The 15,659-nt window shown below is 37.5% G+C and overlaps 1 protein-coding gene across 4 annotated transcripts in view; it reads right to left on the bottom strand.

The window, feature by feature from the left end:
- Positions 1–385: 385 nt before the first annotated feature.
- The window catches only part of LOC107992760 (paired box protein Pax-6), an 81,664-nt gene continuing 66,390 nt past the window's right edge, over positions 386–15,659 (bottom strand). For 2 of the 4 annotated variants that reach the window (XM_028664327.2, XM_062084572.1), the window contains exons 7-10: positions 6,463–6,722; positions 5,579–5,904; positions 4,960–5,270; positions 386–3,741 (exon numbers count right to left, since the gene is read on the bottom strand). In XM_028664327.2, the coding sequence (XP_028520128.2) occupies positions 3,647–3,741; positions 4,960–5,270; positions 5,579–5,904; positions 6,463–6,722 (992 nt within the window). In that variant the 3' untranslated portion in view covers positions 386–3,646. Of the gene's footprint in view, positions 3,742–4,875; positions 5,271–5,578; positions 5,905–6,462; positions 6,723–15,659 lie in introns of all 4 variants that reach the window. The other 2 variants (XM_017048815.3, XM_017048816.3) reach the window with 2 other exon arrangements.

Raw genomic sequence — 15,659 nt, forward strand, 5'->3', positions numbered from 1 at the left:
TTCCTATAAACGTAAAATTCTTTTATGTAATTTTTTCTCCATAGAGATAAAGAGATATTATTTTTCGAAATTGATACCTCTCTTTAAATAAAAGGCTATTAATAAAAGTTACTAGATAGTTACTATAGATAGAGAGATGTTCAATATCGATAATTTTTAACCTAATATAAATTAAAAAAAAAAAAAAAAAGGTAAAAAATAAATAAACACGTGTAATTATTAGAATTTCAAATAAATGTGAAATATCTACTATTTATTTTTTTCTCTATAAATGAACGATCGAGAAAAGTAAGTAATAAAGATATATCGTTCGCCCATACAAAGTATTTTATACTCTAATGTGTAAAGGTGAATTGAAAGGTAAGTGGTGAAGATCATAGATAACTTAAATGCACACACTATTTATTTCGAATGCATAATCGTACGGTTAATATACCTGATTTCGCGTCATTCTTGTTGATGTTGAAAATCTTGCACCGGATATAAATTATGAGTCGAGTTTCGCTTTTTAATCAGATATTTGGATGAAGTGGGGGGGGGGGGGGAATAGAATCAACTATAATATAAATGTCGATATCTTTACGGTGTACACACAACAAACGTTCAATTATTCTTGCTTCTCCCCGGCTCCTTACACGAATATAAATTAATATCGACTTAAAAACTATTCTTCTTACGCTCTCTCTCTTTTTTTTTTTTTCTTTTATTTTATTCGCCTATAGAAATTACGTCTAAGAAACTGATTTAAAATCTCTGCGAGATTTTCTCCATTGCTAATGAGTTTTCTCTCTCTCTTTCTTCCATCGATATCATTCTTTCTTTACTTATATTCTTCGCCACAAAGAAATTAATCCGCGAATGTGTTGTACAATTTTATTTTTATTTGTTTGTTTCTTTTTTTTCTCTTTATTATCATTTTTATACAAATTCTTTCTCTTTCGAATTGCTCGCTGTTCTGATTCAGATATGAATTTTTCTTCCTTCCTTTTTTTTTTTTTTTTCCTTTTCTTTTCTCATCGCTTTTAATCTACATTTACAATTAATGAAATCGGAATCAGAGAAAATGGTGGTACTCGATTCGTGACGAAATTAAACGGTTTGCATCGAAGGACGAGATATTTTGATTCAAGCTTCTTGTCTCTCGTATTTTTATACAAAAAAGTTTTCTTGCGAGAAAACACGTCGGATGCTGGGAAAGTTTTGTTATTTATCAAAATATATATGTATATTACATCAGTAAATTTCTTTTTAAAGAGAATTTTTTAAGAAAAGAATGAAATAAATAGATAATTTTTATTTATAAAAAAAATTATGATGAAATAAAAGAAATTATTAGTAATTTATTATATTTAAAATTATTGTAATTTTATGTTAGATACATTAGACGATTGATGTTGATCACGATAAAATTTTACATTTTACGCGTATGAATGTCAAAAGATCTTTTTTAAAAACAAAACTTTTCCAATATCCTAAGTACAGATATATAGCTCTAATAAACGATTGAAAAATATCTACAATATAAGGATTGAAACGATTGAACGTGTCTATTCCAACACATTTTCAATTTTTCATAATTTATTCGCAAAAATTATATCATATTGCCGCTTTTAACAAAACGTTTTCAACGTTCATGGTGAACGGATGCCTCGATTTTTAACAATTAAATTATTTTCACTGGTCGATGATAAGGTATTACACCGATACTTTATGCCTATTATTATATAATCATATAATTACGAATCGAAAACAATTCGTTACATAATAAATCATGCTAATAACGTATTAAAAAATTTCGGTACCTAGTAGCTTCATTACAAAGAAATTTCTCCTATGGTGTCGTCATGAATCATCATGGAGAACTAGATTTCATTTTGATTCATTGTTAAATGATCTTCATCGTAACTCGCGATATACAAGATAAAAATGAGGCTTCTTTCGAGACAAAACTGCACACATTCTGAAAAATATTTTATTTCTTATACTACAGCCAAAAAAAAGAAATTGCTTTGTCAAGAATATATCTTTGAAAATTATCGGCCAAAAATTTTGGATCATTCCTTTTCTCCTTTTCATATTGGATATTTTTCAAATTTTCTCATTTAAAATTAGTGTTTTACATATATATATATATATATATATGAATAGCAATTCCATTTCAATGGATTTTTCCAAGATTAATTATTTAAAATAAAATTAAAAATTTATCTTTTTATCTCAAAAAATCCTCGAATTCAATTTGATGATTATTACGTTATATTTGCAAAAAAGAACTACTTTGTAATTTAACTTTTTGATAAAATTGTTGCTTTTAAAATAAAAGTTTGATGAACTTTTTGGTATCTAGCATGAGAAAAAAAATTCAAATAGATTAAGAAGATAAACGAGATCATTAGGAGATAATTATTGTTTACAGTTTAAACATTACGTAACTATCATTTGTTTGATTATGTGGATTTTCTGAACAATTTGATTAGTTCTCCTCTTGCAACGTCGATGATACGCAAGTTTACGACGAAGTTGTTCTTCTTGTGTGTCAATTGGAGGCAAGAGTGTATCTTTTTTGATCACACCTTAGGCGTGTACGAGTCTTAGAATCTTGAATTTAATGTGTCTGCTATAAATACATTAAAAAAGATTAGCTTTTAAATACATTTAAAAAGCGACGAAAAAATATTGAAAATTTAGATCCATCGATCGAGGAAAATAATCTTTTTTATATTTGTACAATTTATATTCTACTTTCTTTAGCTTTCTATTTAGCATTTCGAACATGTGTGAAAATTGAGAATTTTTTTTTACTATATTCTTCGTTCAAGAAAAGATAAATTAAATTTGATTCCAGATCTCTATAAAGTACATAAAATTTTCTAACTTTATTTAAATGTATCAAAGATCATTAGATTTCTAGAATTTATTGTTGAAAAATTGTCGTAATTGTCAAAATAAATTATTTGTTTTTTTAACAAAATCTCAGTTGCTTAGATTTGCGATGGAATAATTTAAATGTGCGTAAATGAATCATTTAAAAGTCAAACTTTTATTTTATATATTATTAATAATTTTATTTTTCATTTCCAAATATGCATAGATAACGTTTAATTTTTCAAATACCAAATAAATAATCTCTGTACAATTTCACAAGAATACTAAGCACCAAAGATTCAAAATATTAAGATATATCTAAAAAAAAAAAAAAAAAATGCTAGATAGAAGATTTTAAATAACGATTACTATACCATTAATCGTACACGCCTATTAATTTACAAAAGCTCTCAATCTCGCGCGAAAGAAACGTTCTTAGCGAGCAAAACTTATTCTTTTTTTGCCGTACGATAAATTTTGCGTCATTTGTGACGTTTATTTTACAAGTTTCCACTAACATCCTCGTTATTCTCCATTTTTCTTTTTCTTCGAACGATTTTTACGAGACCGCCTTGGATCGATAATCGAAGGCAATCGATAATCGTCGAGGACAAAAGTATCGAATCGATTCCATCGAACGAATTGCAACGGCTGCTCTTTTCATCGATTTCGAACGTCTTCTCCTTGCGTTCCCTCGTATCTAATCTCGTTCGTTAAGACTAATTTAAGTCAAAGAAGCTCGAGCCTACGGAGAGGATGTCGACACCGATGACCACCACGGTCACTGCAGCCTCGGTGACCAGTATTGGGCCGCCATATCTGGTGCTGGTTGGCCTGGTACTGCGATCGGCACGCTGACACCTGGCGATATCAAGCCTGGAAATCAATTTCAAGTTTATTATAATATTTATCCTCTATCGTGAAAACAAAAGGTAGAAGGTATTCGCAAGAAAGTGTAAGTGAGTGTGAAAATTTGGTAAATGAGATTTGAAATTTATCCAATCGATGTCTCCTTTCAGTATCGCAAAGGAAAAAGTAAGGTTATGATGAAATATCATATCTCGAAGATGAATTTCAATATTTACTCGATCGACATCCTCTTTTGAATATTATAAGAAGAGAGTAAAATACGGTAAGAAGAATATTTTAATTTTTAATATCGTTATTTGTATAGTTGTTTGAATATGTAAGTACGAATTGTTTCTAAATCAATAATTATTACGTAGCGTGTAAGTGACTATATTTTCATTATTAACTTACGACCTTTTGCGACCTAAAATGACCTTTTACCATATCTCTTTAAACTTATATCTCATATTCTATACTGAGAATAGAAATATATATCGTATTATCTAAAAAAAAAAAAAAAGACGGTCACCTTGAAGTTTGCAGATCTTTACGATAGAACTACTTTTATCGCGTTATATATCACGAGCTATATTATTTTCACTTTGTGATTAAAAAAAGGGAAAAAAAGAAATCGGAAAAAAGTTGTACCGAATGTAGATAAAAAGTTCGATCCATAGAAGAGTGTAGTAATAAAAGTGCACGTATATAACTTCTCTTTAAAATTCAAATATATATTCCATTATCAATTAAAAAAAATATATCTTACGAACAGTTGTATTCAAAAAGACGGAAAGATCAGAAAGAAACCTATAATCGATTTTATGCATTCCACGAGTGATTTTCAACTAGTAAAAAGCATCATGCTCTAACGCGCAAACTTTTATTAAAATATTTTTTTATTAAATGAGCATTGATTTACTCGATCAAATACTACAAATACCACCGCAAGCTCTGTCTCGATCCTTCTTAAATTACAGGATAAACCAAGCAGTAAAAAAGAAACCTTGCAAGGCATAAAAAAGCCATAGTGCAAGAGAAAAAGAAAACCACTCGATTCGCTAAATTCCACTGAAAGGGAGGCAGAGAAGAACAGCGTGAACGACCGCGTGAAGAAGAGAGAGGGCCTTGGGTAGACGCAGAAGCGATAATATAATCCATTACCGGGAAGCTGGATAGCGTGTTATCCGTGGTAGTCCGTCGGCTAAAGTGCAAGCAGCGAGTGCAGTGAGTGCGGTAGACACTCACCGGTCGAGCTGGTGTTCTGATTATACTGGTTCAGGCCCGCGGTGTGGTATGGCTGAGTGGGGCTGCACGTGGGCCTTGCCCCGTATCCGAGGTGAAGAGGTTCGTAACTCGGTGGACGGGCGACGCCGCACGAGTAACCGTTGTCGCGTTGCTGGAGGCACGCGCCCGGGCTAGGGCCCACCGTCATGCCCACGGTCATGCCCATCGGGCCCATCCCACCGCCCGTCGACAACGATGACATGCTGCTCGTCGTGTGCTGGTTCTGCTGGCCACCGCCCGACATCGTGAAACTCGGCATGGACGTCATGGGACTGGAACGGATCGATCCCAAATGCACATTTATCGAGATAATTATTCGAGAATGGTCAACTTTCCAGAACTTGAAGAGATTTGAAATTTGCGATATAATAAATCCTCGTTGGTTTTCTTTCTTTTTTCAAAATACATAACAAACCGGATTTAACCGATTTCTTCATATCGTGTACTACAACAACTCGCACGAATTAATAAGCCAAGTTTTGAAATAGAACTCGAAACTCTGCAGAGTCGGAGTTGCTCATTCCCGGTTAATTTGCAGGGAACAAGGGTAATTTCGGTAATTATTCAAGTTGCTTCTCACCTGTACGAATCAGGCATGCTGGGTATTCCGGGGTAAACGGCGGTGGGCGCGAAACCATGATGTATCCTAGGTGGAGAGGGCGGCGCTTGCGGCGGTGGTTGACCAGCCAAAATACCCGAGGCCGGCGGCGGTGTCGGATGACCAGCGGTGACCAGACTCACCCCTCCGGCGTGCTGCTGCTGCTGTTGGGATTGCTGCTGCTGCTGCTGCTGCTGTTGCTGTTGCTGCTGCTGCTGCTGCGACTGCTGGTGTTGCGGGTTGTCCCTCCGTTGCGTGCGCAATTTCTCTTCGCGCCGCCACTTCGCCCGCCGATTCGAAAACCATACCTGAGTTAGTGAACGAGAAGACAGACGAAGATACAGGTCAATCGCTAGGCTACAGGTTCTCCGTTTAATTTCGCTTCTTTCCGAGTTTCTCTCTTTTGTTTTCTAATTTATCTCACTCTCTCTCTCTTTTTCTTTTAGCAAAAACGCTATCCATCGGAGGATCGGTCATAATTCGGCTTGGACAACTATTAACGATTACGATATTTACGTGATTATTAATTTCGGTAAACGAGAAACCTTATTACAAGTTTAATGGATTGTTGCGCGATAGAAACGAATTCTACAATTGTTTTTTCAAATCGTAATAATTTGAAATAAGTTTGTACATGTAAAATTGGTAAATTAAAATTAGATTCGAATTGTAGGGAAAAAAGTTAAATATACGTACGAATAGGCGATTCACCCGTGATTGTTTTATATATATATATATATATATAAAAAAAGAAAAAACGAAAGAGAAGAAGGAAAGAAGAAAAGCACTGGTAATCGCGATATAAGTATTTCACGCTTGGAAGCTTAAAATAGTGAATGTATATGCGCATAAAATATAATAGCCACCTGTATTCGAGCCTCGGGCAGACCGATCTTTCCGGCCAATCTCTCTCTGGCGAAAACGTCTGGGTAATGCGTCCTCTCGAATTCCTTCTCGAGCGCGTCGATTTGCTCGTTACTGAAGCTCGTGCGATTCCTTTGAAGCTTCCTTTTTAAGCGAAGACGCGCCTGATCATCGTCCGTGCCCCCGGACACGCTCCCTGCGTTGCTGTTGTCGCCGCCGCTGTTCGTCTCGTCCGAGTGTGCACCGCCCTCGAGTTCCGCCACTGCGAAACGAAGAGCAGAACAATTTCATCTCGATCGCGCGAGAAAAAGCGGTATTTCCTTTATAATAAGTTTCTAAAACTTATTTTCGAGTTCGAAGGAGGGAGTATCGGATGAAGAAAAATTCGAAAGTTATTTTACGAGATCGGAGGATTTAAACAAAAGAAAAGGAGAAAAAAGATCGAGGAGATCGTTGGCAAGGTAAGTCGATTGGAAATTATGAAAATTAACAGGAGTTTCGATATATAGCGATTGACACAATGATTCTTGTATTTCAACTCGAATATAGTCTAATTATAAATAATTGATAAATGAAACAACGGAATCGATTTAAATTAATTCAAACAACGTACGGTATGTTCGTTTTGTTATATTTTAAATTGCCTATCCATTAATAATTCTTTACGTAATTCTGATTACAATTTTTACTTTCAAAAGGAAAATCTCTTTGAACGATTATTTGCTTCGCTTAATAACTTATATGTACATATGTACACACAATTCTCTTTTCAATTCAACTTAAAAATAAAAGAAGTCATCACGATAAATATCTCTTTTTATCGAGATTGGTTTAAAAAAAATCGCCGGTCCCAAAATTCCGAAATTTTCGACTCAAACCGAGCCTCGCAAAAAGGAGAAAATCACGGGGAAAAATCCTTGATAGATTGGCTTCGAAACTCGATCGATCGTACAGACGCCTCGAGTTTTTACCGACCCTGCTCTCCCCATTCCCCCTTTCCTTTTTCCTTTTTCAAGGGTCGTCGAAAGAAAGAGAAAGAGGGAGGCTCTTCGTCACTTTTCTTACATAAATATCCCACGTGCGTGCACGAATCTCGTGCATATACGTACACGTGCATGTATATATATATATATATGCACGCGTTCATCTACACACGATGAGGGAGGGGGCACAAGGGGGTGGAAACGGAGGTAGGCAGGCGTTGCTGGGTGAACCTTATCGTCGGTTTCTGGGTGAGCGCGTCGAGGCGTCACTGGGTTTTGGCTCGACGACGAGAACTGCTTGCCGCGCGGGGAGGGGGAGGGGTGGGAAAAGCTGGTGGAATGGCCAGGATAGGGAGGAGGGTGTAGATTCGAAGGGGGATGCCACGATAAGACGTGGAGCGTCCCGACGCGACGCCAGCGTCCCTCCTCTCCCCGCAACGACGATACGCCGCCTCTGTCATCCGTGGAAAGTGCCACCCTTCTGCTTTCCTCTCTCTCCCTCTTCCATCTCCCCGTTCCCAGCTATTGCTACCGTTTTTCTTCCTCCTCCTTTTTTCTCCCTCCTATCTTTCACCTTCTCCCTTTAATTTTCACCTCGAACGTTTTCGCTCTTCTTTGTCTCACCCTTCTCTCCCTCCCTAGGTAATCCTCGTTTCTCTCGCGCTCCGTTAATGGAAACCTGATAACAACTTCTCGATAGAGTCTCTTACCCTTTGCCTTTGCGCTTCTTTCCTCCCGATACCCTCTCTGCCTTCCTTCTCCGTCCCCCTCTTTCTTACTGCGCGGAAGGTGACAGGCAGATGTTAAGTGGTCGAGTTTCGCACTTTTTTTAACAGACTCGATTCTTTCGAAAGTTCGAAAGCGGAGGGAAGAAGCGGTGGTGTATTTCAGTCGTATTTGAAGGAAATGGTGTCCGAAGGTGTTTCGAATGTACGATTATTTACGATGTATTTATAACTCACTTCTGGACATTAATTGGCATTTTCGAGTCGGTTAAATCGATGACAACCTTTGAACTTCACTGTGTTACCATAATAGATACTTGTCTAACGTTATGTAAGAGAAACAGGATAACGATGAACAGATTGGTGGATCTCTTCAGGAGTGGATCGCAGTTATTCTTTGGGAAAATAAAAAAGAGTAAATGGAAAAGCGAGAGAGAGAGAAAAGAATGTATATTTCGCACATGGTCAAAAGGAAATGACGTAAATGGATTATCCATCTTTAAAAGTCATCGAAACGAGCGTTCATTGTTCCACGGTCGGTGATGTATTATACCGCGCGTCGTAAAGGGGAGGCGATGGTTTTCATAATGATAGCTTCGAGGAGGGAGCGAGAGAGAACTGGAGAGATAATCCGTGCCCTCCCTCCTTTCGTGGATGCGGTTAAGGTTCATCGTGGATGCTGGCAAGGAGCCCAGCACTAAACTTCGAATCGGAGGGCTGTTACACCCAAGTTTCCACTACAGGATGTAGAATCCAGAACAATGTGCAACTTCCACCTCCTCCTCCTCCTCCTCCTCCACCTCTTCGTCCCTCGCTATCCTCCTCTCGTTGCCTGTAGCTTCCGCCTCCGGTTAGTTCTACTTTTTCTCTTTTCTTTTTTTCTTTCTTTTCTCTCTCTCTCTTTCTATTTTTTTTTTTCTACTCCTCTCGCAGTTTACACTTCGTTTGTCCTAGTTTCCCTCGTTTTTATCCAGCCGATTGTTTCTCTCGATTATTCTGCGTTTCTTTTCTCTCTCTCTCTCTCTTTTTGTTTTATTCTTTTTTATTCTTTCGGCTCGTGTTTTGCGAATTTTCGAGCTTGAGATTTTGCTTTTTTATTTTTTTTTTTCGAATATCGTTGGTGTACATTTAAGCGATAATCTTTTGTATTTCTCTGAATTATACGTTTAAGATTACGGAAAAATCGCGGAAAAAGTAAATTTGAAAGAGAATTTGGAAATTTATAATTATTTTTAAATGAACCTCGATTTCTTTTTTTTTTTTGAGTTAAATATATCGAGGAAAAATATAATGTTCAATTTTTTAATAATAATAAAATTAATTCGTTGACGTATAATTTCTATAATTTTGTTAATGTCGTTAATTTTTGTACAGGATTAGAAGTATTTTAATTAGAAAAGAGGATGGTTACGCGTTAGTAGAAGCACGAAGATGAAGTCGGCCATCGCGCTTGAGCGGGCTTAAACTCGGGTTGGTGGATAATACGTTGAACAACGATACGAGAGATTTGGTTGGGGCGAAAGACTAAGAGAAGCTGGATGGATGGGACGGATTCCCCTCCACCAACGTTACACTCTTCTTCTCGCTTCCAACATCTGTCGCTGAATCTTTCCTTTCTCCAGACATCGGGAATATTACGCAAAATGAAAAAAAATTATTTCCATTCTCTAAGCTTTTAAATACCTCGATTCAAATATATAATGTGCAATATACGTAATAATATCAAACAATTACAATTTTTACTCCGCTTAGTTCAACTCCGTTCATTCAATCCATTTAGAAATTACGTTTATTATTAGATAAAGTATAAATTTTAAAAGCACGAGATAAAGATCATTGCAAAATCACGAGTGAAAAACTTCAGCTTTTCTTGTGAAAATAAAGTAAAAAATTTTGTCATCGAGATCCATTTAAAAAGTAGACGAAGCCGTACCGTTGAAATCAGTTTTTGTTTTATCCCGTTATCTCAATTCGTTGCCAAGATATAACGATTCGAAGTATCTACGTCTAAGATGGTGTTAATATTATGAATGGATTCCGCGCTTTAGTGACTTATATTTTTTTCTGGAAACGCGTTATACGTTTTTTACGTGTTTTTACGTTTGTCTGACGTTTCGTTTAGGGATAGTGAAGCGAGTGAAACGAGGCCCGAGTAAACGAGAAGATGGCAAACGATCAAAAATTACACTTTTCTTTACACGACGATATCTCGGGAACCGGAAGTCGTATCGACATAAACGAAAAAGCGTTTTAACGCGCAAGATTCCACGCTTCCAACGATCGTTTACTCGTTGACCGGAAGTTATTATCCTCGGAGTTACAACGATTCAAAGTTTTCCTAATTTTAATAAGATTCAATCCGGTTTAAAGTAAACGATTTAAAAATTATTTTGTCTTTGCGCGATGATATCTCGGGAACCGGAAGTCGTATCGGGATAAACGAAGAGACGTTTTAAAGTGCAAGATTCCACGCTTCCAACGATCGTTTACTCGTCGATCGAAAGTTGTTATTGTTCGAAGTTACAGCGGTTCAAAGTTTTCTTAATTTTAATAAGATTCAATCCGGTTTAAAGTAAACGATTTAAAAATTATCTTGTCTTTGCGCGATGATATCTCGGGAACCGGAAGTCGTATCGACATAAACGAAGAGACGTTTTAAAGTGCAAGATTCCGCGCTTCCAACGATCGTTCACTCGTTGACCGGAAGTTATTATCCTCGGAGTTACAACGACTCAAAGTTTTCCTAATTTTAATAGAGTTCGATAGACTTTTCGCCGGGTAAAAATCCGCTTGTTTATCGATAACAATAACAAATCTTCGATATCACGATCGTTCGAGCCGTTGGCGAGTAGAATTTCTCGCGAAGGAGGAAGAAAAATAATGAGGGTTCGTAAAGCTTGGAGTCGGGTGTAAAACGGTCGTTCGCGAGACCGTTAAAACCTTGAGGAGGAGAGAGAGATCGAGGAAAGCCGAGCTCTAAAGTCACGCAGCCGGGTGAAGCAACGACGACGGTGAAAAGAAAAAGCTGGCGGATAATGGTCGCGAACGCACGAGTGGCGAACGGCATTATTAACACCGATAATGGCCGCCGCACTTAACTAAACGTCGCCACTTCCTTCGCTAGGGACTTTCCAATCGTTCTCGACTCGCCACGAGTGTTACAATGCCGAGTATACATATGCGCCACTCGCTACCACTTTATATTATTTCCCTTCGAGTAGCATTCGAGAAATTGGCCACCGCGCGAACGATTATCGAAACTGATCGGCAACCTCGAAGGGATTAGCAACAAAAGAAACTCTCTCGATCCTTATACGCGTGCCTTTCCGCTTCTTCCTCGAGAGACACTCGAATGGAAGGAGAGGGAGAAGGAGGGGGTTTAAAAATAATAGTTTCTCCTCCCTTCGACCTCTCGATCGGAAACAATGCTACACTTTGGCCGCGCGTACGCAACAATAACCATCGAGTCGAGTTTTTGAACTCGGTGCTCGGTGGCTCGGCTCGTGTCCGATTCTCGCCCATTCGGAAAACGATATACGAGTCGAGTGCGCGTCTCGACTTTTTTTTCGACCGGGGAAAGTTTTTATTGTTCGTTATTAAGCGGGATAAAGGATTTCCAAGTGGCACGCGGTTGTTTCGTCGTTGAAACGTTTTTAATAACGCTTCGGTTAGTCCTGTGTCGTTTTGCTTCCTCTTTGTTCGGTAATTGTTGTTGGCCGCGTGGTCGGGCGATGGAAGCTGCACCTTCCTCCACGACCCTTCTTCGCCACCCGTATCGACGAATCTTTATACGATCTAAATGCCAAGATAATTCTAAAAAATAAGAAATCATGGAATTTTTTCCCCCTCTTCTTCCTTTTTACGTATCGTCCCCATACAAATTCCCGATAACCTACTAACCCAACCCAATCCACACAAAAATACCGTAAATACTGTATCGCCAACATCCCATATTACATCATACATAACACGACGCGCCATCCGTTCAACCATTCCTCCCTTCCCTCTCCCATCTCTCACCCCGTCCCGTCGATTCTTTCCTTCTTTTTTTCTTCTTCTTTTTTCTCTCCCGGTCCGGTCGGTGAATGGCCGTTACCATCAAACGCATCATGGCCGGCTGGCATTGTCACCGCCACTGGCTTTTCTACTCGATTTCAAAATGATAATCGCGACTCGGGCTCGGGAGGGTGCGAGGTGTCGCTCCGGAACCGGGGACGTGCCCGATGTGCCCGATCTTTTTTCCTCTCTCTCTCTCTCTCTCTCCCCTCCCTCCCCTCGAGAGAGGGGTGCACACCGATCGCCACCCCTCGAGCACCAGGAGTAATCGTCGTCACCTATGGCGTGTCGCACAAGGCTTATTATGATTGGGTTGGCCCGCGACCGAGCGGAAAAGAGGAGAGAGAGGAGAGAGAGAGAGACGGTGGAGGGGGGAGGGGACGACAGAAATGAGAGAGGGGAGGGAGGAGTGGCGCATTACGCGTTATTAGCCGACCTTTAATGCGCCCGTTCCTCGCCGAATTTTCGTTTCGACGATGACTTCCTCTCCGCTTCGATGAGCAACGGTAATCCAGCTAACATCTGTATCATCGCCACCCATTCTCCCATTCGACGCGCAACAGAAGAGCATCTGGCCCCCCCCCCCTCCCCTTTTCGCGACGAAGCTTCCTGGAAGTTTGTCCTTTTCTCTGCTCTTCACCGTTTACGTTGTGTGTTTGAATATTTTATGGGGGTAATTAATATTAATTAATGATGGGGTAATAAAATTGGGTTGTTAAATTAGATAGCGATAAGATTTTAGTTTGAAAGAAGTAAGTTGTAAATAGTCAAATGTGCGAGTAAAATAAAAATATATACTTCTTCCTTTTTCCTATTCAAAATATTGGAAATGCGATTTAATAAAAAATCCACTTTCTCCTCAAATTAGAAAATTTCAAAAAAAAGAATTTTTCCTACTCAAAATATTGGAAATGCGAATTAATAAAAAATCCACTTCCTCCTCAAATTAGAAAATTTCAAAAAAATAAAAATTTTTCCTACTCAAAATATTGGAAATGGGAATTAATAAAAAATCCACTTCCTTCTCAAATTAGAAAATTTCAAGAAAAAGAAAATTTTTCCTATTCAAAATACTGGAAATGCGATTTAATAAAAAATCCACTTTCTCCTCAAATTAGAAAATTTCAAAAAAAAGAATTTTTCCTATTTAAAATATTGGAAGTGCGAATTAATAAAAAATCCACTTCCTCTTCAAATTAGAAAATTTCAAGAAAAAGAAAATTTTTCCTATTCAAAATACTGGAAATGCGAATTAATAAAAAATCCACTTCCTTCTCAAATTAGAAAATTTCAAAAAAAAGAATTTTTCCTATTTAAAATATTGGAAGTGCGAATTAATAAAAAATCCACTTCCTCTTCAAATTAGAAAATTTCAAAAAAATTTTTCCTATTCAAAATATTGGAAATGCGAATTAATAAAAATCCACTTCCTCCTCAATTTAGAAAATTTCAAAAAAATTTTTCCTATTCAAAATATTGGAAATGCGAATTAACAAAAATCCACTTTCTCCTCAAATTAGAAAATTTCAAAAAAAAGAATTTTTCCTACTCAAAATATTGGAAATGCGAATTAATAAAAAATCCACTTCCTCCTCAAATTAGAAAATTTCAAAAAAATAAAAATTTTTCCTATTTAAAATATTGGAAGTGCGAATTAATAAAAAATCCACTTCCTCTTCAAATTAGAAAATTTCAAGAAAAAGAATTTTTCCTCCTCAAATTAGAAAATTTCAAAAAAATAAAAATTTTTCCTACTCAAAATATTGGAAATGGGAATTAATAAAAAATCCACTTCCTTCTCAAATTAGAAAATTTCAAAAAAAAGAATTTTTCCTACTCAAAATATTGGAAATGCGAATTAATAAAAAATCCACTTCCTTCTCAAATTAGAAAATTTCAAAAAAAAGAATTTTTCCTATTTAAAATATTGGAAGTGCGAATTAATAAAAAATCCACTTCCTCTTCAAATTAGAAAATTTCAAAAAAATACGAATAATCAGTCATCAACGATACACCTCGTTTCCCACAAGAAACATTGGTCTCTCGAAACTTTTATCTTGCACCCCTTCGCACATCGGACGAGATATCTATCGATCATCGCAATTCTAATTAAGACGAACACCCTCGGTAAGTTTGCGCGAAAGTCAAGCCACTAATGCACGGTAATCGTTCCACCTCCTCGATCCACGGGGAGGGGGATAGATTTTCAACTTCGTTTCGAAACTTCTCGACGCGCGCGCGCATATTCGGTATTAAGAGAATCCAATAAATTTGTCCGTGGGATTAGGCATTAGACCGAAACGGATTATACGTCGAATTTCTATTCCGCCGTGATCGACCCCTCGTCGATCAACCCTCTCCCCACCCCTCCATATATCGCGGGATGATCCTTCTCAACTTGTTCTCAATCGTTGCGAGCCACTCCATATCCCCCCCTCTCGCTTTCGCGCGACACTAACCACGAAAAAATATTAAAAGGATACTTGGAGAATTTTCCGACGGAGAATATATATGTGTGTGTGTGTGTGTGTATTACGAGGTGCAATCGTTTTTCGATAATTCGATCGAGGGTTATTATCTTTTTTTTGCAAACTATTAATACGATAGTGTTCGCTCGTTTGTTTCTCGTTGAAGGATAATTGTAAGTTTTCAGGGTTCTTCTAAGTGCGTTTTTTCTTTGTTTGTGGAGAAACGTATGTATGAAATCGTATGTAAAAATCGTTTGTTTCTTTCGTGGGATTGAACATCGACGATTGTGAAATTTATTTTCTACATATTCGTTACATATTTTTCTATAGAAAGTAGGCGGAGAAACGTATAATTCGTCGTACGAAATGATCATCGTATATTTAAACACGAATTTTTCAATCTTCTACAGTAGAGTAATTTTATCTCTGAAAATCCATGCCTCTGTTTTAAATGTTAATTATTTCGAACGAGTAACGAAAAGTATGATGAAAAAAATTCTAAATATCGCGTATCACGTTTCGCAAAATTTCCATTATAACGTTCTCCACGGTAAACAGCGCGAACGAGCGACACCCGATGTTAAACGGTCGGAAAGAAACGTGGGATCATCCATTTCGTCCACGCGCATTCAATGAACGCGTTAGCAGTGTTTATGGCGCTACCTACCGCGTATGAATACAAATAGATTACACTTTGTAAACGGATCCATTCGAATAGACGGGACACGCGCATGCGCTTACGGCCATCAAAGACCGATTCATCAAACGTAACAACTCGATGAAATTAAAAACCTACTTTGTTATTCGTTCGTTAAAAAAACGAGATAATTTATCTACACCATTCTCTTCTCTACATTACCCGAAGGATAACCTTTAAAAATGGGGAAAAAGAATCTCGAGAGAAAAGTCCAGGGACGGGACAGGTTTGGAAAGCTTCGGCCAGAGCGTTTAAATAAAGTTAGGAGAG

The sequence above is a fragment of the Apis cerana genome, linkage group LG1 (assembly GCF_029169275.1).
Source record: "Apis cerana isolate GH-2021 linkage group LG1, AcerK_1.0, whole genome shotgun sequence".
Taxonomy (NCBI): domain Eukaryota; kingdom Metazoa; phylum Arthropoda; class Insecta; order Hymenoptera; family Apidae; genus Apis; species Apis cerana.